The sequence below is a fragment of the Sebastes umbrosus genome, chromosome 7, assembly GCF_015220745.1.
Source record: "Sebastes umbrosus isolate fSebUmb1 chromosome 7, fSebUmb1.pri, whole genome shotgun sequence".
Classification (NCBI taxonomy): domain Eukaryota; kingdom Metazoa; phylum Chordata; class Actinopteri; order Perciformes; family Sebastidae; genus Sebastes; species Sebastes umbrosus.
Window position 1 is genome coordinate 441,911 of NC_051275.1, and position 25,685 is coordinate 467,595.

At 41.7% G+C, this 25,685-nt stretch overlaps 1 protein-coding gene across 5 annotated transcripts in view; it reads right to left on the reverse strand.

The window, feature by feature from the left end:
- fat3a (FAT atypical cadherin 3a) overlaps positions 1-25,685 on the reverse strand; it is a 242,315-nt gene that overhangs the window by 95,495 nt on the left and 121,135 nt on the right. For all 5 annotated transcript variants that reach the window (XR_005207505.1, XM_037774476.1, XM_037774472.1 and 2 more), the window contains exon 3: positions 8,821-9,144. Coding sequence is in view for 4 of the 5 variants with exons in the window: in XM_037774476.1 (XP_037630404.1) it covers positions 8,821-9,144 (324 nt within the window). In the remaining variant the exon portion in view is untranslated. The remainder of the gene's footprint in view (positions 1-8,820; positions 9,145-25,685) is intronic.

The window sequence follows — 25,685 nt, forward strand, 5'->3', positions numbered from 1 at the left end:
GAATGAATGACTTGGAGTAGCGGTTTGTCTTTCTGTGAGGCGGCAGTCACCTGATCCTGCATACAGTACCTGTCCCTCAAACATATACCCCTGCCCTGTAGCATGTAGTAATCTTCTGTCGGGCATTCTCACCATAGATAGCTCCTCCCTAGAGTGTAGCTCCAGCCCCGTACCTACCGGCCTGCCTTTAGTGACGTAGACTTTTTCTGTGCTCTTTTCCTGCCAGCCTAATCCCATCAGGGCCTGTGCTGACTGCTACTTGATGATGATCTGTATCCTGTTCCAGACTAAGTCAGTGCTTTCATCTAACTGCTTCTGCATTTTGAGTTTGCTTGTGCACGGGTCCCACTACAGGATTGTCTCGGATTGGTGTATTTCCACAAGCCCCTCCACAATGCGACCCACCACCTCTGTCAGGCCAGTGGTGTTGTCTCTGGGCCACAACAATAAGTATATTCATATAACAACAATCAAAACCAGCAATTACAAATTGCTTTATATCGTTCTAACCCAAACTACCCACCAGCTGTCTGGCAGTTTTTGTTTATGTATACATTAAATGTGCATCCTAATACCAACCGGGGGTAAGGGGTAACTGCCCAGAAGCCCCGCACTCCCAGGGACCCGCATTTATTTTTGGTAGCTTGGTTATTGGTAAATTTGTCTCAACCACAGAGGTTTCCTCTTCAGAGACTTCAGGACTCTGCCTACAATATGCAGTTTTTCCATCCTCCTGCACTGCACCTAATGGTAACTTAGAGGCAGAAGGTTACATAAAATACACAAAGGGCGGTAGTTGGTGGTGTTGGTGGTGGTGTTGGTGGTGTTGGTGGTGGTGGTGGTGGTGTTGTTGGTCGGCCCAACAGCATATGTTTGAGGCACCCTAACAGGTTAATCCAGCCATGTGTATGTCAGACTGTACTTCGACTGAAAGAAACTAGTTGATCAGCAATCATGAAGATGAATTAACTGAATTAATAATGAATACATTATTATACATACCCGGGCTGCTGAGCCTTGGTATGTATAATAATGTTTTTTAAAAAAATTCCTGAATCCGGATCATGATTCGGATCACCACCAAAATCTGATGGATTGTTCATTGTGCCACACACCACCCCTCCAAAAAAATTAATTCAAATCCATCACGGACTTTTGGAGTAATCCCGGTAACGGACAAACCAACAAACCAACGCCGGTGAAAACATAACCTCCTTCCTAGGCCTTCGGCCTTGGCGGAGGTAATAAGGAACTGTCCCTTATAAGGGGCAGATGGCTCAACCTTAATTGGATTCTTTGTCTCCATAAAAACCTCTAGATGGACTCTTCTTGGTGTGGGACGTCTCACCAATCACATGCTTCCAGATTGTCAGCAGCGAGTCGACAGAAGCCTGCTCTCACCTCCTAAACCACTTTTAGTGACAGCAGTTATGTCAGGTTTTTGTTTCAGTGGTGGACCCAAATGCAGAAAAGGACAAGGAGTTAGCAGACTGAGTTCAAAGATTTTCATCAAAAACAAGCTCACCATGAACAAAAAGGCAGCCGGTTCGGCAGAAGGGTAACAAAAGTAAATCCACAAAGCAAAGTCAAACTGTAGTTGACTAGAAAATACAAAACACTGTAAAAAGTCACACAGGTGAAACTCAATACCGGAGGAGCGACGATGAACCGACCAAGCAACAGTGGAAACACAGAGACTACATACACCAGGGAATCAGGGTGATTGGACAGAGGTAGAACAAATCAGGGTGGGGCAGACAATCACAAAAAGGCGGGAAAACAAAGGAATGCAGGAAGTAAAACTAGACATGACACAGGAGGAGTGAATTTCAAAATAAAACAGGAAACACTAGAATGAATGAAAAGAAAAGAAAACCCAAATCCAAGAAACCCAAATCACAAATAACAGAACTAATAAACCACTAAAAGGATAAACACAAGACAGTCTTAACTCTTAACAAGAATAAAAAATCCAATGTCCTCTGGCACAGTGCCAGACCGTGACAAGTTATATAAATGTTTTCTGACCATCTTCATGCCTACTGTGACTGCATCATGTATTAAGTTATCAAGTAGCTCCAGCACCATTTACTAAGGCTGTCTATCTTCGCCACCAGGCTGTCTCGGCCTTTCCCACTTTTGCATATGACTTTCTTTTTAATAAAGATTTCTGCTGATCCTTAGAGGAAATCCTTGTCAATCATATATTTCTGTAATTTGCTACATTTGTTTTTACAGCAGTTTTTCTTAGTGTGGCCTAGCTATATTTGCAGCACTATAAATTTATTCAATTCATTCATTCTGTTAGAACTAAACAGTTTCACATTTGAAAGGCACATTCAACGGATGTAATAAAAGTAGTGAACAACTTGGGTAACAATCTTTGGGAGAAGTGAAGTCAAGGCTATAAGTGAAATCCACCGCTGAGATGGGATCCAAATGATCCTGAATTTTGGGATCAAATTGATCCAGATTTCTGCCTTAAATTTTGAAATACCCAAATGCAGCATTTTGTCTGGATAAAAGGTAGGATTGGATCACCAAATCTGGATCCAAATGTTCAGGATCAGACATCTTTGGATCTGCTTTGAAATACCCAGTTTTCAGATCTTATCAGAATTCAATCCAATCCAACCTCTATAATCCTGTGAGGTCATTTTGAAATACCGGCCCTTGGGCGACTTGTCCAGGGTGTACCCTGCCTTCGCCCAATGTCAGCTGGGATCAGCTCAGCATTAGTATCCAAGACCCGACTCAGGACCTACCAGGTCCAAATAATATTAAATTGAATTGGTTCGGGTAAGCTGCCGTTGTATTACTGTAAGTCTCAGGTTTCTTTGTTAATATGTCTAATACCTCTCTATCAGCTCCGGTGATCTAAGGGAAGTCTGGTAGTCCTTTTCACGTGAAAATTATTAGTGAAAACTATATGTGAAAGTGACACTAGAAAAATAAAATATAAAAAATGTGAGCTGGAATGTTGACGCCACGTTGTTACAGGATTTAGTCAAGTACAGAAGAGATGAGGCACAAGAAGAAGACAAGGGACAAAGGGATAGAGAAATAACTAGAGGTGATGACTTGGGAATATATACATACATACGTATGTACATATATATGGTAACACAAATCTCACACAATGGAACACATTGGCCAATGTGTGTTTGTGTTGATTAGCATATAGATAGGATTACTGATGCCTGTGTGATGGATGAAGGGCTTAAGGCTTCCACAAAACCTACAATTCACTTTCAGACTTAACACGCACAGAAAGAGGAGGCGGACTGACAGCAGAGGATTATAAAGGTCAATGACACAAAGTGATGGCACAACTGACTCAATTCACATTCTCAACTGTCCACTACACAAGGCAATGATTCACCTTTATACAAATGTCCCAAGCCAGGAACTCAAGGCGCCTTACTTGTTGATGAAGGTTACTTCGCTCTCTCCTTTAGTTTAGAAAGCACAAGACCACCCTTTGGAAAATCAGGAAATTCTGCCACCCCACAGTTCTTTGCACTACATGAACTGACAGCCCTGGCACTCTCAGTTCCATCTTCTTCAACAAGTTCAGAAATGAATTGAAGCTAAATTCAGTGATTCATTCAGACAAATTCTAGAAATACACGACATTGATTCAGGTTTAGTTAAAAAAAACACTAGGACAGCTCCAGAACATGTGTGTCAGCAGTGATGCTGGCACCTGCCCACAAAGTTTGCATGAGGGATCAATATTTGGGAATATTTTGTGAAGCTTTTGTTTAGACCAGTGCAGCCAATGTAATGTAGCTGTATGATGCCGTGTCTGGAACAAACAGATGAAGAATGGATCCGGCCAAGTGCCTCCTCCCAATGCTCTTCTGAAATCTCTATTCCTAATACAAGTCTCAGGTGCTACATAGTGTTTGTACCTGTCAGACAACTTTTTATATATTACTGATATGCCCTCTTTAATTAGTGGATCATCCAGAAAGAGTGAGTCCATGGGTGATTGTTCGGGAATACAAGGATATAGGGCACAATTTTTCTTAACAAAGATTCGCTTTTATTATAATTCCTTTGAAGCTGCTCAAAAGATGGAAACAAATTGTCTATGTATACGTCCATAAAAATATAGATTTTTTTCTCGTGCAAATACAATGTTGTTAAACGATGGTGCAAAAGGATGATTTGCTGTAATGGGGGCCAATAAGGAACTGGCATGCCAACCATAGAGTTTTCTTTTTCTTAATCTTGAATTCAGATTCTGAGAGAGTGGGAGACGACCGGATTATCAATAGAGCTAGGAGACACTGTATGTAAGACTAAAGGCGACTGAAGCAGAGTGAAGTTGGCAGTAAAACTGTGATTGTAGCAGTGAATGTCCAGTTTCAGCCACAGCTTTTCAGTAAATAAATGCTACAGCTCCTTAAGACCCAAGCCAAGTTTCCATGTCTTCCTTGCCAACTGCTGAGTAAGGGCGGAACAAAATATCGATACAGCAATATTTTGTATTACTTTCTGTTGCGAAACATTATCGTTACACTGTCGACAAATATCAATATCTTTTATATTAAACATGCAGGAGTACCAGCATTGCTCTTCTTTAAGTAAAAAGGTGTAAACTCTGAAGAACTGTCTGTTCTGAGGAGAGCCATAATGTCAGTCTCTCTAGTTTAACCAGTCTCCCTATGCACACGCACTACACACTGAGCTATTTCTTAAAGAGCTACATTTCTCATCTAACAATGCATAAGCAGATCTTCAGAGTGTAAACTGTTTTACTGAAAGGCACAATGAGGAGGATCTGTAAACACAACATTCAAAGTTGGCCCCTCCTCCCCAACGGATTCACTCTCACTGTGGAACTAGCTTTGTCCGCTTGGACACCTCACTATCTTTACGTTGTCCGCCATTATTTTGCTTACGATCTGGTACCTGGTCACTACCTTTTTACAGGTTGGTGCCAAGAGATGTCTCAAATACAGCAAAATAAAAACATCCACGCAGAGGACTGCAAGGTCTCTGCAAATACACACACCGCCACACACTTCTAGTGAGTCACAAGAGATGATTGAGAGGATTAATTCTGTATCAGTTTATACATTGTTTTTTAGGAAAATTCTACTCATTCTGTCTTTGGGGATAGCTCATTATTGGCCATGTCTACTTATAACCAGGTTACTGATCACAAACATTTACAATAAATAACTACGGTACATGTAAACCTGTTGTCCTGCAAAATCTGATTTCTCCCAGTAGCCTGGTTACATAGTGAAAGGAACTACTGTATATACACTATTCTAAGAAATAGAAATATTGTAGATGTCTTGTACATCGTAATATACAGTACAAACTCAGTCTGACAGATCTTTGGAAACTTTGGGATCTCCACTAGACTTAAGATGCCTGGCATCTCACTCAACAGCCTGATCTCAGAAATATGTGAAATGACCACAATCTATAACAGCGTATTACGTGGTGGTGGCATGGAATGTGTTAAAATTCCATGCTGGCAAGACAGAAACAATGCCGATGTAAAGACAATTACGATCCTTTGTCGTGGACCCAAATTCTTAACAATGTAGTTTTGAAGCCTAAACCTAACGTTAAATTGTTTAACCTAACGATACCTAACGTTAAATCGTTTAACCAAACAACGTAGTTTTGTAGCCTAAAAAGAATGTTAAATTGTTTAACCTAATGATGTAATTCTGTAGCCTAAACTTAAAGTTAAATTGTTAAACAAAACAATGTAGTTTTGTCGCCTAAACCAAAGGTTACATTTTTTAACCGAACGATGCCGTTTTGTAGCCTAAACCTAATCTTAAATTGTTTAACATAACGATACCTAACGTTAAATTGTTTAACATAACAATGTAGTTTTGAAGCCTAAACTTAACGTTAAATTGTTTATCATAACGATACCTAACGTTACCTTTTTTAATCCAAACGATGTAGTTTTGTAGCATAAACTTAACGTTAAATTGTTTAACCAAACGATGTAGTTTCGTAGCCTGAACTTAACGTTAAATTGTTTAACATACCCAACGTTAAAATGTTTAACCTAACAATGTAGTTTTGTAGCCTAAAATTAACGTTCCATTGTTTAACCTAATGATGTAGTTTTTTAGCCAAAACCTAACGATAAATTGTTAAACAAAACAATGTAGTTTTGTAGCCTAATCCAAAGGTTAAATTGTTTAACCTAACCATGCCGTTTTGTAGCTTAAACCTAATCTTAAATTGTTTAACATAACGATACCTAACATTAAATTGTTTAACCTAACAATGTAGTTTTGAAGCCTAAACCTAACGTTAAATTGTTTACCATAACGATACCTTACGTTACATTTTTTAACCTAACAATGTAGTTTTGTAGCCTAAACTTAATGTTAAATTGTTTAACAAAAAGATGCAGTTTTGTAGCCTAAACCTAACGTTAAATTGTTTAACATAACAATACCCAACGTTAAGTTGTTTAACCTGACAATGTAGTTTTGAAGCCTAAACCAAATGTTTAATTGTTTAACCTAACAATGTAGTTTTGTAGCCTAAACCTAACGTTAAATTTGTTTAACATAACAATACCTAACGTAACATTTTTTAACCTAACGATGTAGTTTTGTAGCCTAAACCAATGTTAAAGTGTTTAACCTAATGATGTAGTTTTGTAGCCTAAACTCAACGTTAAATTGTTTAACATAATAATACCCAACATTAAATTGTTTAACATACAATGTAGTTTTGTAGCATAAACTTAACGTTAAATTGCTTAACCTAACAATGTAGTTTTGAAGCCTAAACCAAATGTAAAATTGTTTAAAATAACAATACCTAACATTAAATTGTTTAACCAAACAATGTAGTTTTGTAGCCTTAACTTAACGTTAAATTGTTTAACTTAATAATGTAGTTTTGTACCCTAAACCTAACGTTAAATTGTTTAACCTAATGATGTAGTTTTGTAGCCTAAACCTAATCTTAAATTGTTTAGCGTAATGATACCTAATGTTACATTGTTTAACGTAACGATGTAGTTTTGTATCCTAAACCAAATGTTAAATTGTTTAACATAGCGATACCTAACATTAAATTGTTTAACCAAACAATGTAGTTTTGTAGCCTTAACTTAACGTTAAATTGTTTAACCTAATAATGTAGTTTTGTAGCATAAACCCTAATGTTAAATTGTTTAACCTAACAATGTAGGTTTGTAGCCTCAACCCAACGTTAAATTGTTTAACCTAACGATGTTATTTTGTAGCCTAAACTTGACGTTACATTGTTTAACCTAAAGATGCAGTTTTGTAGCCTAAACGCAATTTTAAATTGTTTAACCTAACAATGTAGTTTTGTAGCCTAAAGGTTGAAGTGTTTCAGTGGTGGTGGTACGTAATTTTAACACATTACGTTCCACCACCGCCACATAATGGGCTGTGAATAGGTTGTGGTCATTTCACGTATTACTGTGAGATCACGTTGTACTTCAACCTGCTGAAATTCCTCTTTCACTTTATTAAACAAAGTGCAAAATCCTGAGTACACAAGCTGTAAAAGCATCCCAGTGGACTGTGTTGTGAGGGTCACTTCACTATGAAACCACAAACAGAGAAATTAGGATAGAAATCAGAGGAGACATGATAAAGAAATAAAGAGAGAAAGAAAGAGACAATCAGGCAGATGGACAGAAGAGATTAACAACAAACGTGTCAGTTAGAGAGGAAGACTGCTACAGGCTTATGGATGATCAGCTGTCCCTCATCAAAGTTTCATAACCACAAAATCAAATATTAAACATCCGCCATGGAGACAGAGAGAGAAGACAGACATGTGGCTAAAAACATTGGAAAACAGCTATGGAGAGAAGAAAGGAAGTAGTCGGAGTTAAAAGAGAGAGGACGGCAGAGAGAGAGAACATGAGGAGATACAAGATTACAATACAAAAAAAACAAAGTGCAAAAATCTCTTTAATAAAGACAGAAAGAGAGAGGGGAGTAGTTGCTTGAGACAAATGGGCAGAATAGTATCAAACTCGAAGCAAAGGGATCCTGACTAAAGAAAAGATAAATATAGCAATAGCCAATTATATTTACCCTCTCTCCACCACAAGCCTTATCTGCAGAACAAACTGTGTGTGTGTGTGTGTGTGGGTGTGTGTGTCAGCGTGCAGAGGGGATGTGTGTGTTCATGTTCCCAGACTATGTTGCAGCTGCTGTTGTTGTTTCTCCCAGCATCCTCCTCTTCATCCCACACACACTATAGAGATGCTATTATTGCCAAGTCCCTCCAATTAGATGGATGTACTGTAGTGTTATCATCACCCAACTGAATGGCAGTAATGAGGAAACATCAGAAAGCCCAGAAAAGTGGAACAGATGATGATGTCATGACTCCTCAGGACATCCATGTGCAAATGAGAGGAATAATAACAGAGAGTAAGCTAGACGTAAACAGTAATATTCTATAATCCTATTCATCAGGTTTTAGTGTAGAACAGCAGCTCTCTCTGTAATGCAGTTAGTTTGCCCTCATCTCTCTATCCATCTTCTCATCCAAATTTAGCATTTTCTATCCCTTTTTAGCAGCATTGCAGTGTAAGTTAGCAAGATCAACTTATTGATGAATGTCCATTTCTGTTTTGGTACAGGAACACAGTTGGCACAATCTGGCGTAGCTATAATCATAGTGTATCATCTCTGTATTTACTCAGCAGTTCAGTATGTGCTCTCTTCTGACTGCTAGGAAACACTTGTTATACTGTATGTGGGGAGTCTTCAGGTCTGTCTCCACCACCATCATCCAAACACCAACTGAGATTCTCACACCATTACTCACCAGTACGGGTGTTGATGGTGAAGAAGTTCTGCGGGTTTCCGCTGATGATGCGGTAGTTGAGCCGGTCAGCGGCGGCAGGGGGCGTGGCATCAGGGTCCTGGGCCTGGATCTGGATCACAGAAACCTCCCGTGGAGAGTTCTCGGGCACCGAGGGCCGGTACAGCGGCTCTGAGGTCAGCGGGGCGTTATCGTTAACATCCTCCACCTGGACGAACACCTCGATAGTGGCGAACTGGGGAACCACGCCATGGTCGCTGGCATACACGGTTAGCCAATAAGAGTCCTTGGTCTCGCGGTCCAACATATCAGTGGTGTAGATCACCCCTGGTGGAGGAACAGACAAAGACAGCAAATACTTCTGTTTATTTAAAGTCCCAGTAAAACACCAGTTAGAGCGTCTTCAGCTTCTGTACCTGGAGTATCCCCCTGTGAAACAGAATATTTGAGTGATGTACAGTTTCAAGAGGGATTTAAATCAAATCCTTAGCCTTTGATTGGAGCGCTAAACAGTGGGCGGGCTTAGAATGTAGCACGATACGGAGCTCCGGAGGACTGTGGCTCCACACAGATTGATTGATGGATAGATGTGATGGTATTATTGTTTGAAATTGGTTGTTAGCTTACGTAAGCACACATGGTATTTATTTTTACAGGAAGAAAAGATGATTGGATTTTTTTTTTTTACACCTAATGTAAGAAAATAATCCTAACAAAGTAATGTCAAGACTATTTTCAGTGCAGCAGCACAGACATGTTTATCTTCAGCCCCAGTAACGAGAGATTTTACTGTCATTTCCTTCTAATGTCAGAAGTCCTCAACACAGCAAGGAGTAAAATAGTGAGGAAAGAGAGAGAAATAGTCTGCGGAAGTTACAGTACAAACACACCGCATCATACAGCCTGGAGTATATCCACAGTTTTCACTATTATCACAACGGTCCTCTAGCTGCTTTCACCTGAAAAGGTAAAAAAAACACAGAACATACCGTCAACAGTTTCCATAGCGACTGTTTATCTGGTACAGGCTAGTAACTAAAGGAGACTTTCTGAAAAGCTATGAAATATGACTTCTATTGTTTTAATGCTGTAGTACTACAAACTCAATTCTGACTCAATGCATATAGAACCAAAACTATCAGCATGGATGTACCGTACACCACTGGTGCTGCTCCAAGAGGCTCCTGACTTTGGTTGCTGCTTGAGTTTTGCTAGGAAGCCAGGCGTATACATAGCTGGATAGATGCTGATGCTGATGCTGATGCTGATGCTGATGCTGATGATGCTGATGCTGATGCTGCTGCTGCTGATGATGATGATGATGATGATGCTTATGCTGATAATGATGATGCTGATGTGTCCACATACTTCTGATTCTGATTATAGTGACCAATAAATCTTCCAATTATTATTATTATTATTATTATTGTTATAACTCATTATGTTGGTCATTAGTGACAACAGTTATAAATCTAGGAGTGACAGACCTTTAAGCTACACTGTCACAGTGTCATTAGAAGTCAAACTAATGAACCGACCACAACCTGCACTGAATCCTATTCTGGGTTCAATAATAATAGAAGCACTGTGTCTTTGAGTCTTTAACATGTTGTTGTGTCTTTGAGTCTTTAACATGTTGATGTGTCTTTGAGTCTTTAACATGTTGTTGTGTCTTTGAGTCTTTAACATGTTGTTGTGTCTTTGAGTCTTTAACATGTTGTTGTGTATTTGAGTCTTTAACATATTGATGTGTCTTTGAGTCTTTTTTATATTGATGTGTCTTTGAGTCTTTAACATGTTGATGTGTCTTTGAGTCTTTAACATGTTGTTGTGTCTTTGAGTCTTTAACATATTGTTGTGTCTTTGAGTCTTTAACATGTTGTTGTGTCTTTGAGTCTTTAACATATTGATGTGTCTTTGAGTCTTTAACATATTGATGTGTATTTGAGTCTTTAACATGTTGATGTGTCTTTGAGTCTTTAACATATTGATGTGTCTTTGAGTCCTTAACATATCAATTTGTTTTTGAGTCTTTAACATATTGATGTGTCTTTGAGTCTTTAACATATCAATGTGTCTTTGAGTCTTTAACATATTAATGTGTCTCTGAGTCTTTAACATATTGATGTGTCTTTGAGTCTTTAACATAATGATGTGTCTCTGAGTCTTTAACATATTGATGTGTCTTTGAGTCTTTAACATAATGATGTGTCTCTGAGTCTTTAACACTCTGAGATTCTAAAAGCTCTTAAAGTTCATTATTATAAACCCTCGACGTCTGCTACCACTCAACGCCACATTCACAGAGACCTGATCAGAGCACGTCATTCCTCTCATCCAACCCGGCTCCACCACAGGCCTGTAAAACTGTCTCTGTTAAACATACCATCTACTCCCATGATGCACCAGGCTGAACTCCTGCGACCTCTGACCTCAGTGTGTGTGTGTGTTTTCTGCTCTCCTGTTGGTCGTCTGAGTCCTTCATCTATGTCAGCCTGAGCATGTGTGTGTGTGTGTGTGGGGAGGTGGGAGGGGGTGGAGGGGGGGGGGACTGTGTTGAGTGCTCTTGATTAGCCAGCTGTGCTGGTAATATGTACTTGGTGTATTGTCTAAGTGGCTGATTACTCTCTTCAAAAAGCACTTCTTTCCATGTGGAACCCTCGTGGGCTTCACATGAGTGCTGCTGGCTAATGCTAACACACACACACACACACACACACACACACACACACACACACACACACACACACACACACACACACACACACACACACACACACACACACACACTCACAGGTATGTTTAACATATTAGTGTGAAGCTCTTAGCCGCTCCATTTGCTTTAGTGGAGAAGCTCATAAGATATTTAGATTTAGAGAGTTGCTGCTGGAAAAGGAAGACATACCCAAGCATGTGTGTGTGTGTGTGTACTTACTTCCACTGTGCTCAGCAGTGGTGGGGAATAACAACTGATCACTAAATCCATGTTTTCATTTGGGTCACTTCATTATAAGTTCACCTGGTTCTGACCCATCTGGACTGTTTACTACAGCGTCAGAGGAAATGGAATCATTCTGTAACCTGAACCAGAAACCCATCCTGACTGTGTTCTTCCTGGTGGCCACAGACCGTCCAGGTTTTACATGTGAGCATGAGCTGAACTACTCTGAACCATAGTGTGTGTTTGTGTGTGTGTGTGTGTGTGTGTGTGTGTGTGTGTGTGTGTGCGTGTGTGTGTGTGTGTGTGTGTGTGTGTGTGTTGTTTTTAGCTGTAACGTAGAGAGAGACGCTGTCGGTACAGACAGGGCTGATTCAGTCAGACCAATGAAGGCTGGAGGGAGGGGGGGGGTACTTTATACAGTCTTTGGAGACTTCACCTACAACAATATGTCATATTTTATAAGATGACAATGTGTTTCTATGTTAAATGGAACTACTAACCACAGCTGTCACGCACCAACACATTCTCGTGAAAGGGTCTTTTCAGAATAAACTTCTGTCTTCACAGGAAGTTCAGGTTTAGGCAACAAAGCTACTTAGGGTTAGGTGAAGAGCGTTGATTTTAACTTGACTAATGACTGACGTGACAAAATATCATCGGTGACTGTTAGTGTCACACAGGAAACGAACAGCAGCCTCTTGGCTGAAAGTCTCGTGTTTGTTTGACCCGTACAACCCAACGTGGACTGTCTCGCACTTTAAACTCTGAGCGTCTAATAATGACGGGGGTGGTCAGTTTAAAGCCCGGTGCGTCGGTATCAGATGCTGATGAGCTCTGACCACGTGTCGCTATTTGACACGTTGGGAGTGAGAACATGTTGCATCTACATGTGGAGAGGATTTAGTACCATAGACACTATCATTTTGAAAGTTTTGCACTTCATTTGACTAACTCAGACAACTGAAGTTCAGCTGAACTTTAGAAAACATCGTTCCACAAAACAAAGACTAGATTTGATCACTCAACACTTCCACCCAGCTGGTGTTAACAAGGGATCTCTTCACCTCCAGTATTATGACACAAATATCACACTTGGAGATTCACTCTTATTATAATGATGGGATAAATATTATTGACTCAAGGTTTACTTCCTTAGCTATATCTGTAGCTTTCAGCCACATCCCACACCCTTCTTCATATTTGTTGCAGTGTAATATACACATTGCGTTATAATGTGTTCATAATTTCCTTCCATTGTCATAACCATATCCCAGCAGACAATCTGCAGAACTGTATTAATCATTCTTTACACTGTGTGCTTGTTGTTGGCCCTGTAGCCATGCAGTTGTTGTGGAGAGATGTCAGAGTGATGGCGCTCCACACAGTTACTTTATTGTGCTGATTCCCAACTTGGGGGTCCTGTACCCCATTAGGGGTCGCCAAAGCTTCACGGGGGGGGTCGCAAGGCTTTCTTGATTTCAAGGGGTGTAAGACCACTTTTTTTAATAAAGAATATTTTCTATTTAATATAGAAAAACATCAGGGAGAAGAAAACACAGAATTTGTCAAAAAAGAAGGCTATTAAGTTATCTATAAGTTAAGTTAGCTATATAAGTATATATATATATATATATATATATACATAATGTAAAAAAAATCATAATACAGACAGTGAATTGTCTTAAAAATTCCTAAAAATACCAGGAAAATATCTATAATAATATGATAATAATAGTTTGCTAAAAATTCATCCAAATCGCTAATTTTACTTAATTTGAACTTCACTTCACTAGTAGGGTTAATTGTACAGTTTATCAGTTGTTATGTAATTGGTATGCATTGAATATCCATATAATGTGTTCCTTAGTCCCTTTACTCAATGATAGAAAAATAACTACTTTAGTGGATGTGTCCACATACTTCTGATTCTGATTATAGTGACCAATAACTCTTCCAATTATTATTATTATTATTATTATAACTCATTATGTTGGTCATTAGTGACAACAGTTATAAATCTAGGAGTGACAGACCTTTAAGCTACACTGTCACAGTGTCATTAGAAGTCAAACTAATGAACCGACCACAACCTGCACTGAATCCTATTCTGGGTTCAATAAAAACAGAAGCGCTGTGTCTTTGAGTCTTTAACATGTTGATGTGTCTTTGAGTCTTTAACATGTTGATGTGTATTTGAGTCTTTAACATGTTGATGTGTCTTTGAGTCTTTAACATGTTGATGTGTATTTGAGTCTTTAACATGTTGATGTGTCTTTGAGTCTTTAACATGTTGATGTGTCTTTGAGTCTTTAACATGTTGATGTGTCTTTGAGTCTTTAACATGTTGATGTGTATTTGAGTCTTTAACATGTTGTTGTGTCTTTGAGTCTTTAACATGTTGATGTGTATTTGAGTCTTTAACATGTTGATGTGTCTTTGAGTCTTTAACATGTTGATGTGTATTTGAGTCTTTAACATGTTGATGTATCTTTGAGTCTTAAACATGTTGTGTATTTGAGTCTTTAACATATTGATGTGTCTTTGAGTCTTCAACATATTGATGTGTCTTTGAGTCTTTAAAATATTGATGTCTTTGAATCTTTAACATATTGATGTGTCTTTGAGTCTTTAACATATTGATGTGTCTTTGAGTCTTTAACATGTTGATGTGTTGGACACGTTGTGTTTGTCTGGCTGACTTCCATCTAAATGCAGATCCTGTAGAGATAGGACGAAGGGACGAGATGTCAAAGAACATCTACAGTCTTTGTCTGTATCTATTTCTCTCAGTCTCAGTGCATGTTCTGGTACATATGCACTCAAACTGCAGGACGTGTTATCTCTCTCACACACACACACACACATACACACACACACACACATAGTGCTTGGTTGTTTTGTCCTGTGGGACGTTTGCATGTTGAAGGTTAGCTATAATGAATTCAGAGCTGCCCTGTGCCTCACTGTTCATCCATCTCTGCCTCCTTCTGGCCCCTCGGCTGCACTACAATGAATGGCTGCGCCGTGCTACAGTGCTGCTTCTAATAGCCTAAGCTCCTGCTTACAAGCTTGCTCTCCAATTAAGAGTGTGGAATTAACTACAAATGTCACAGGAGTGCTCGACATAAAACACGTCAGAGAGCAGGGAGGGAGTGACAGAGTGTGCATCGCTGTCCAATCAGCTTCCTCACAGCACAGAGCAGAAACACTGCACTGCTGCAGCAAACCATCGACAGCTGGATGGAACAGGCAGTCGTACCCCGTCGGAGCAGGCTGCTGTGTCTTTAAAGAACAACATCTGATTTCATGAATGTTCATGTTCATCCAGGTATCCGTACCCCTCCCCTCTTTATGGGATCCACTGTGATATGTGATGATGCAATACTCTTGGTGGGATCTCTTGTTGGGTCTCTAAACTATAGACTACGGTCTAAGACCTGCTCTATATATAAAGCGTCTCGCAATAACTTCTGTTATGATTTGACGCTATATAAAAATAAATTGAATTGAATTGAATTGAATGAGTTGGATATTGATTTACCTGTACACAGTGGTTATGATGAGACATTATTCTGATCAACTCTACACCTCAGACATGTAGCTAGGCTGTAGACTTACAACAGTTGAAGTGACCAAAGTCTGCATTAGAGATGAGCAGCTCCAGAACCATCCCTTCATCCCTTCATCCCTTCATCACTTCATCCAATGAGCTGAATCAGCCTGATTCCAGCTGCAGGAAGGTGTGAGGTTCTGGAGCCTGACTGGCCTGAGGGCTGCTGGGTATCTGGGGAAGTGCTTTTCAACAAGCAAGACCAAGTGAGTCTCAGGCTTAATTGGGAATTAGGAGAAGATTAATTAAGGCAGCGATTAGCATTTGCACTAATCCAAGGCAGTGGAGGCCCCTTGTAATTCACTAGGCAGACACTCACTGTCTTTTACTGCTGCCTACTGCATGCCCACTACAGCTGGAGGCAAATGCATCTCCAATTCACAGCATTGCTTCATGTAAACACTGACTAGCTAGCTAGTGTGTGTGTGTGTGTGTGTGTGTGTGTGTGTGTGTGTGTGTGTGTGTGTGTGCATGCGTGCGTGTGTGTGCGTGTGAGCATTATGAATGCATACACTGTTAGAAATGTTTCTGTAATCAGCCTTTAATGAGTCTGTGTGCTGCGTTTAGCAGGCAAGCACATCTACTCTTTTGCTTCACCATCCCTTTAAAGCTGCACATATGTTAATGTACATGACTGGTATAGAGATGAAGCCTACAGTACATGTTCGAAAGCGTCACTATAGCTGTATTTGTTGAGACAGTAACATGTGTCTGTGACACAGACAATCAATGTTTGCTTATAGTCTCTGGTTTGCATCAGAACAAAATAAACAGCATCCATTTAGTGAGAGGACATGAGCATACAGTCTACAGCCAGCTGTAAAGCTGCTGGGTGCTGATGGAGAGAATGTGTGGTCAATAGGGCTACAACATGTACAATACCAGTTTGGTCTTTGAAGAAGACGGATACAAAGGGGGTTTCAAGTGGACTACATACTGTACCCATTATTATTCTCATAGGCTTTCCAATGCAAATGACGTGACTATGGACTAACCTGGAGTCAGGTGACTGGCTGACCGGCAGTAAAACTGTCCAGTAGGTGATGTTGACTGATCTGATGAAATCATCTACTGTCCAAACTTGTATAAAAGCTCTGAACATAGAGAGGACAGATCGGGGCTGAGGAGGACCCTGGCTAACCTGACACTCCAGAACCGATGGTCCATAATTGAAAAAAAGGTTGTAAGAAATGTCAGAAACTGGTAGAGCTGGCGCCCCATGTACCTAGGCTGAATCCTCACCACAGCAACCTTAGCTGCTCGTCATCCCCTCTCTCTCCTCCTTTCAGAACCCTCACTGTCACCATCAATAATAGAATATAAAGAATAATCTTAAAAACAGAAATGGTCTGACAGCTAAATCAATCTGTCCTCTCGTGCCATCATTCAAACATTCAGAAGACACTGCAGACACTTCTTTTCATTGGGTAGAACAGTGCACATTGACATCCCACCACCCACACCAACCAGAGCAGCTGTCATTGTTGTAGTATGAAGCATTGTGTTAGTTCTAACGCTCCAGCTGTGATCAGCTGACAGCTGGCTGATTGAATCATTGTTTGTGATCAGTAACACACCAATCACAGCCCATTCTCACACCAAGGAGGTGCATCTAAATACGGCTCCCTCCTCACTGATCCCTGTTACACACCGCTGCTGCTGGTAAGAGACTGTCCCTGTCATGTTTAAGCAGGACATCCCGGGACGGCTTTTACACACCGGGGGCGTGACCAATAAACAAAATGAAAATGTAAAATACTCGTCTGCGAATACTTCTCATCAAAACCATTCATACCGCCAGCGATGCGTATTTGGAGCAGTTGCAACACTTTTACAATCAAAGGTGTGAATAGAGCCACTCAGTGAGAGGACCATATACCAGGATCCTGTTGACCCAGACCAGTGTCTGGCAGTCTGTCTGAGGTAAGCTGGTCGATAACCTAAACTATTGTCAGCTACTTCACTGTCCTTTTCGTTAAATGCTCTGAGTGAGTGAATCTGCCTCTGGTTATCAGTTACACAGTGTTTATGTCTAGGGCTTTTATTGTGAAAGGTAAGAACGGAAGGAGTGGTTCAGGGGTCTCATTTATAAAACAGTGTGTAGGTTCCATACTAAAAATGTACGTGCGCACAAAAGTTGAAAATGGTGTGCGCCAAAAAAAAATCGGACTTATAAAACTGTTCGGCAGGACTACATGCACATGTTGTGTTTTACACATCACACCGGCACGAGTGAGTCCGCTACTTGCCGCAAGTCAGTTCATACGGAAGTTAGCCGACTACAACGGTTGCTATGGCAACGGTAGATGCGGTAGATATAACCATCCTGCTACATTGATTTGAATGTGAATGTCCGTTCTACTGCTGCTCTATTTCTATGGTCTCAGCAGTAATGCTGTACTCCTTCGTTAGACGTCAGGAGTGCTGAAGTACAGAAAAGTCATTGAGGACAAACATTCAGGCTGTTTCTCTCTCTCTCTCCACCACAGTCAGCTCTTTATACCGGCTACCTCATTCATCATTCAGGAAAGGCCAGAGGAGAGGGGGAGCTGAGGAGATAGAGGGAAAAAGAAAGGAAGGAGAAAGACAGAGAAAGTGAGAGCAGCAGCTCCAGCATTAAACTTCAGCAGACAGTGCAGATCCTGCATCAGTAACATGGCCACATAAGCAATCAGGAGTGACTGCACAGAGAGGGAGGGCTGGAGGTGGAAGAGGTCAGGAGGTCAGCCATGTCAGATTATGAGGAGGCTATTAGTGAGGAATGAGCAGCAGGGAGCCTTTATCAGTCTCCTGTTTGAGGGTTCTAATGAGTCCTCAGCTAGTCCTCCAGCTATGAGCAGGGATTAGCACCTGAGACCCCACAGGTAAAACCCTCATTAGTCACCTGGCATTAGAGCGATAAAGGGATGGGCCACAGTGTGGGGAGAGGAGTCTCTATCAGCACACACTTCCTCTTCTCCTGCTGCTCCACTAAAACACCATTAAGGGCACGTGATCAGTTCCCATGACGATTAAAAGCAGCAAGGCCTTCTCAACGTCCGGACCGAACGGAAAGTCAATCCGGACCCAGCTCATACCTGGTGTTTAGGGATGGTACCGAAACCCGGTATTAAACAGGCACCGCTGCTACGTTATCCAAGAACACACACACACACACACACACACACACACACTGAGGAGACTAGAGATTACTCCAGTTGACAACAGTTTGTTTCTGTAAATGCTAAAAAGTGTTTGTGAGTAAAACGCCGAGACTTAATCAATACTCCTGTTCAATAAGAAGAAACATGATGTTTCCATCTGCTCTGTCCTCATGCACAGCGTGCTAGCTCAGCTCAGCTCAGCTCAGCTCAGCTCAGGCCTGGTCAGAACTGGACTGGCCATCAGGACCCGGTGGTGAATGTAAAGGGTTAATCAAAGTGAAAACAACACGAGGCAGATCCAGTCACTCAGAACTGCAGATCATCAGCCTGTTATTAAGGATTGATCGTGCGTGCATGTACGCATCACCACGTTGACTCAGTGTGTGGAGTGCACGTGGCCGACGGCTGAAACTGGACAGCACAGGCCAAAGACACAACGGGAGAATGAGAAGAGGAGCAGAGAGGGAGCCGGAGGAAAAGGGGTTAAACTGAAAGATGTTGGGGGTCGAGGCCGGACCCCCGACCGTCCGTGCACTAGTGCTCGCTGCGCCCTCTCTCCCAGTAGGGAGGGACGGGGCTCCACCAGGCTGGACTGTCCCCAGTGGGTCAGGGGTCTGTGGCGATGTCACCAGCCCCCCCCCCCCCCCCCCCCCCTGACCTGTCTCGTTCACCACACTTTGTGTTGGTGTGACTTTTTTGCTGTGTCATCACCGTTTATATCTATAGAACCACGGAGTTAAACTGTTTAGGCTACAACAGCAGGTGGAAGAAGAGTAAAAATAGGATAAAGTCCTGCATTCAAAATGTATAAAAGTATTGTCTTCAAAATATACTTAAAGTACCAAAAGCAAAAGTAGCCTACTCACAATGCAGAATGGCCCATTGTAGAATAATCTATATTATATGATTATGATTGACTACATCATAGGGTTAGGGTTAGGGTTAGCTACTACATCATAGGGTTAGGGTTAGCTACTACATCATAGGGTTAGGGTTAGGGTTAGCTACAACATCATAGGGTTAGGGTTAGCTACTACATCATAGAGTTAGGGTTAGCTACTACATCATAGGGTTAGGGTTAGCTACTACATCATAGGGTTAGGGTTAGGGTTAGCTACTACATCATAGGGTTAGGGTTAGCTACTACATCATAGGGTTAGGGTTAGGGTTAGCTACTACATCATAGGGTTAGGGTTAGCTACTACATCATAGGGTTAGGGTTAGGGTTAGCTACTACATCATAGGGTTAGGGTTAGGGTTAGCTACTACATCATAGGGTTAGGGTTAGCTACTACATCATAGGGTTAGGGTTAGCTACTACATCATAGGGTTAGGGTTAGGGTTAGCTACAACATCATAGGGTTAGGGTTAGCTACTACATCATAGGGTTAGGGTTAGGGTTAGCTACTACATCATAGGGTTAGGGTTAGGGTTAGCTACTACATCATAGGGTTAGGGTTAGCTACTACATCATAGGGTTAGGGTTAGGGTTAGCTACAACATCATAGGGTTAGGGTTAGGGTTAGCTACAACATCATAGGGTTAGGGTTAGCTACTACATCATAGGGTTAGGGTTAGCTACTACATCATAGGGTTAGGGTTAGGGTTAGCTACAACATCATAGGGTTAGGGTTAGCTACTACATCATAGGGTTAGGGTTAGCTACTACATCATAGGGTTAGGGTTAGCTACTACATCATAGGGTTAGGGTTAGGGTTAGCTACTACATCATAGGGTTAGGGTTAGGGTTAGCTACAACATCATAGGGTTAGGGTTAGCTACTACATCATAGGGTTAGGGTTAGCTACTACATCATAGGGTTAGGGTTAGGGTTAGCTACTACATCATAGGGTTAGGGTTAGCTACTACATCATAGGGTTAGGGTTAGGGTTAGCTACTACATCATAGGGTTAGGGTTAGGGTTAGCTACTACATCATAGGGTTAGGGTTAGGGTTAGCTACTACATCATAGGGTTAGGGTTAGGGTTAGCTACAACATCATAGGGTTAGGGTTAGCTACTACATCATAGGGTTAGGGTTAGGGTTAGCTACTACATCATATGGTTAGGGTTAGCTACTACATCATAGGGTTAGGGTTAGCTACTACATCATAGGGTTAGGGTTAGCTACTACATCATAGGGTTAGGGTTAGCTACTACATCATAGGGTTAGGGTTAGCTACTACATCATAGGGTTAGGGTTAGCTACTACATCATAGGGTTAGGGTTAGGGTTAGCTACTACATCATAGGGTTAGGGTTAGGGTTAGCTACTACATCATAGGGTTAGGGTTAGGGTTAGCTACTACATCATAGGGTCAGGGTTAGCTACTACATCGCACGCATGCATGCACACACGTACACACACACGTACACACACACGTACACACACACACGTACACACACACACACATGCACACACACACACACACACACACACACACACACACACACACACACACACTTTCTAAGTCCCCTTCACCTGACCTCCATTTATACTTTCTGAAGTTGACTGGCCTGATTGGTTGGTGCCATTTTAATTACATGTTGCCATGGTGATTTGTAGTGTGTGTGTGGGGGGGGATGTGTGGGGGGGTGTCATTATAAGAATGAAATGTAAATGTCAGACATTAATGATATGAAAGGATGATTTACAGAACGACAGGCCAGAGCAGAGAGTGAGGAGAAGAGGCAGGAACACAGGGGTAAACATGTCGTATGGGTCCGTTCATATTTAGTAGGCAAGTCCTGATTGGCTGGCTACGTTTATGCAAATCTCAGTGGGCGAATGCCTGCTCGTGATTGGAGGAGAGTAGTATGCACAGAGTCCTGTAGAGGGCTCCGCCTGTACTTATAGAACTAAGGTTACAATATCGTAACCTTCGTTATTGCTCACTCAACACTTTGTCCATGTCTTCATGTCCTCCTGTCTTCATGTCTTCATGTCTTTATGTTTTCCTGTTGTCTTGATACAGACATTATAGTAACCATTTCCACAGCACTAACTCCATCAGTACAACTACAGAGTCATGTCAGACCACGCTGCTGCTGTAAAAATACTATTAATATTGTTCTCATTCATTAATGAAGTCCAATCACTTCTTCTTTTCTTGCTCAAATGGCACAATGTGTCCGTTTACTGGTGGCCTTTTAATCTGAAACAACATCATGACTACTGGTTGATACATAGGTAGGTAGGTAGATACATTAGTACCAATAGGAGTGGTAGACAAACCGGAATTATCCTTTAACACTGATCGTTTTCTCACTCAAGCTTCAACCTATCAGATGTTGTTGTTTCACCATTTCCTGTCCCCTCTCTCTCCCCACAGTTCCTGTTCTGTTTCCTCTAACAAAAGGAAGAAAAGCGGATTTGTATTCTTGCCGTTAACCAGTTCCCACGTCAACGAGAGCAACACTTCAACGGGGACCGGCGACGACGTAGCGGCCACGATGTAGCGGCCACGGCGTAGCGGCCACGGCGTAGCGGCCACGACGTAGCGGCCACAATGTAGCGGCCATGCTGGCCGTTCTGTAGCTTCATCACTCGTAGTGTGAACAACGCACTACGAGTGATTGATCGCGACAAAGACAAAATCACACATCTGTGGAAAAAAGTTAAAGAGCCAAGAGAAGCAATCAGAATGGATGAGATGAAGGAGGAGTGTGTGTTTGTTCACCCTGACAGAGATAGAGAGAGGGACGGAGGAGAGAAATGAGCCTTTGTCCTTCATTTGATCCCTCTGCTTTAGAGCACGTAGAGAGAGATTATTCAGAGAGGAGGTTCCATTAGTGAAATTACAGAGCATCTTCTGGACCCATCATTTGTTGGATACAGAGGTGTTTTCACAGCTAGCCAATACCTGGCTACTTAGACAGCTGTACATGATTGGGAGGGGGGGGGGGGGGGGGGGGGGGGGGGCTGGGGCCTGTAGCATATCCCAGAATCCATCACAAGCCCAACCCAAAGCTGGCTTCATGTTTGCCGCAACACAACCTCATCTGGCAGGACGCAGCATCGGCCAATGAAACACATTGCTTCTACAGTAGATGACTTCTTTAGCTCACAATACAAGATCACAGTCTCTGCTCCCTATCACGATGACATGTCTGTAGTGTTCTGGTGTCTGATGAGGCTCCACACTCAAACTGGACTTCCTGGATCAGATTCCATGTCTCACCGAGACCTAAAACAACATGGCCCACCAGCATGCTCCGTACAGCCAGGAGCAAAGTGTCCCTGGTCTAACAGGTGATGACTTGTTGTTAAAGTAGAAGTAGATCACTGTAAATGAAAATCATCTGTCGTGTGGCAGCAGTAGGCTAGAAGAAGATGGTCTCATCATACAGGAAGTGGATTTCATCATTCAAATCGCTGGCTTGTTTTCTTTTCATCAAACTAATCCAAAACATCTACGTGATCCGTCTCACATATAACATGCTCCTCTATGAGTATATAGAAACACACATATTCTGTCCTGAGGAACCCACGTGGGTAACGTGTATACAATGCTGCCCAGAGACGCAGCACTCTCACAGGCCGACAGATGTTATAGGATGACCTCAACAGGAGACACAGATTCTACAGCAACATAACACAGGAGGGTTGGACAGACTGTGTCCTCTACGCTCCTCTAAGAACACTGGATCTCACACAGTTTACATGTCCACAAGGTCCAACTCGTCCACTGTGTTCTCTTATTATGGAGCTGTACATTAGGACACACACACACACACACACACACACACACACACACATTCAGACTGTAGCATCAACACTGTGTCCTCACTTCACCCACAGGACAAATAATCCTGTTCAGTCAAAGATGTGTGTGTCTCTCTGACTGTTCTCTCTTTATCTAAAACACAAACACACACACACACACACACACACACACACATTGTACTATTGTGTTCCTGCCATCAGGCACAAACCTTCAGGTATGGTGTTATGTATCAGTGAGCTTGAGACACTGTGTGTGTGTGTGTGTGTGTGTGTGTGTGTGTGTGTGTGTGTGTGTGTGTGTGTGTGTGTGTGTGTGTGTGTGTGTGCGCGTGCGTGCGCGCGCGCGCGCGTGCGTGCGTGCGTGCGTGCGTGCGTGTGTGTGTAGTGATGAACATGAGGTGTGTAGGCTATTCACACAGGTTTAATCCTAATTGCTTTCCAAGCCGCGCTGCTCTGTTACTGAAATTATACACTACCGGTACCACTGACTGTGTGTGTAGGGGTGTGTGTGTGTGTGTGTGTGTGTGTGTGTGTGTGTGTTGGCTGCCCCCGCAGTGAGGGCAACCACAGGCTATCATTACCACTGTTATTTTTCTCCTCAGTGCAGGAAATCTAGCCTACATTCTGCACCCTGTGTGTGTGTGTGTGTGTGTGTGTGTGTGTGTGTGCAGCCAGAGGCCCAGCCCTGTTACAGCGAAGCCACAAGCAGGCCGACCTCAGCCTAAAAGAGGCACTAGATGCAGCAAGCATATAAAGCATTGCTAGAAAATATGAAGCCACTTCCTGGTGAAATATATATTATTAGTTATATATCTGATATATAGTCAAATGTGAAACCTTGTTTCAGAAATCAAAGCCAGTGCACTTGATTTACTGCTGGATCATTGTTCTGGTGATCCAGCCTGGTTATGTGGATCCCAGTAGTCCATATTGGTTTTTAGATTCTGGATGTATCGTCTGAATTTCATGCAGGAGGCCCATCCCATAATGTTCAGCTTTTACTACCTTTCCCTGATCTGATCCACACTGTAGTTACTATACACAGGTAGTATAGAAACACACTGAGCATCACCACTGTAGTTATTATACACAGGTAGTATAGAAACACACTGAGCATCACCACTGTAGTTACCATACACAGGTAGTATAGAAACACACTGAGCATCAGCACTGTAGTTATTATACACAGGTAGTATAGAAACACACTGAGCATCACCACTGTAGTTACCATACACAGGTAGTATAGAAACACACTGAGCATCAGCACTGTAGTTATTATACACAGTTAGTATAGAAACACACTCCCACTGAGCATCACCACTGTAGTTACCATACACAGGTAGTATAGAAACACACTGAGCATCACCACTGTAGTTACCATACACAGGTAGTATAGAAACACACTGAGCATCAGCACTGTAGTTACCATACACAGGTAGTATAGAAACACACTGAGCATCAGCACTGTAGTTACCATACACAGGTAGTATAGAAACACACTGAGCATCAGCACTGTAGTTATTATACACAGTTAGTATAGAAACACACTCCCACTGAGCATCACCACTGTAGTTACCATACACAGGTAGTATAGAAACACACTGAGCATCACCACTGTAGTTACCATACACAGGTAGTATAGAAACACACTGAGCATCAGCACTGTAGTTACCATACACAGGTAGTATAGAAACACACTGAGCATCAGCACTGTAGTTACCATACACAGGTAGTATAGAAACACACTGAGCATCAGCACTGTAGTTATTATACACAGTTAGTATAGAAACACACTCCCACTGAGCATCACCAGGGGGTTTAGCTGAGTTCTTGTCTGGCTGCATGGTCACGATGTCCATTCATAGTTCAGGAAGGTCAGTTACTGAGGCCAGAGTGTCCTGTGGGGACAGCAGAGGCTCTACAGTTTCATACCTTCCACATACAGTATAGTGGGTCTGTATACCTGAAGTAGCTGTCTACCTTTAACAAAGACACATCTGACGACAGTGAAACCCTTACACATACCTGGATGAGAGTTTCCTCATCCGTCACCATTAAAGGTAAGGTTTAGGTAGGTTTAGGCAAAAATAATCCTTGCTTATGGTGAGAGAAAGACTGTGGGTTGGGTTAAACAACATGAAGGTTAGGGAATGGTCGTGGTTAAAGGAAACCAATGTTAACTGTTGGTAGGACACTGGAAACAAGCCGTGGTCTCTCATGTCATGGTGATCTTTCTGATATCAATATAAACATCAACATGTGGTTAACACATCCATTCCTAGTCAAGTACTCATTACAGTGAACTGTGTTCCATCAGACGAACCCCGTTAACCCAGCTACTATAACTTCAACTACTTTGTTTTTGATTTCACTTCATTCAAATTTTTTGAGACAACAGGATTTTGTCCAATGAAAACACAATATGACTGATATAATATGATTTCAACAAC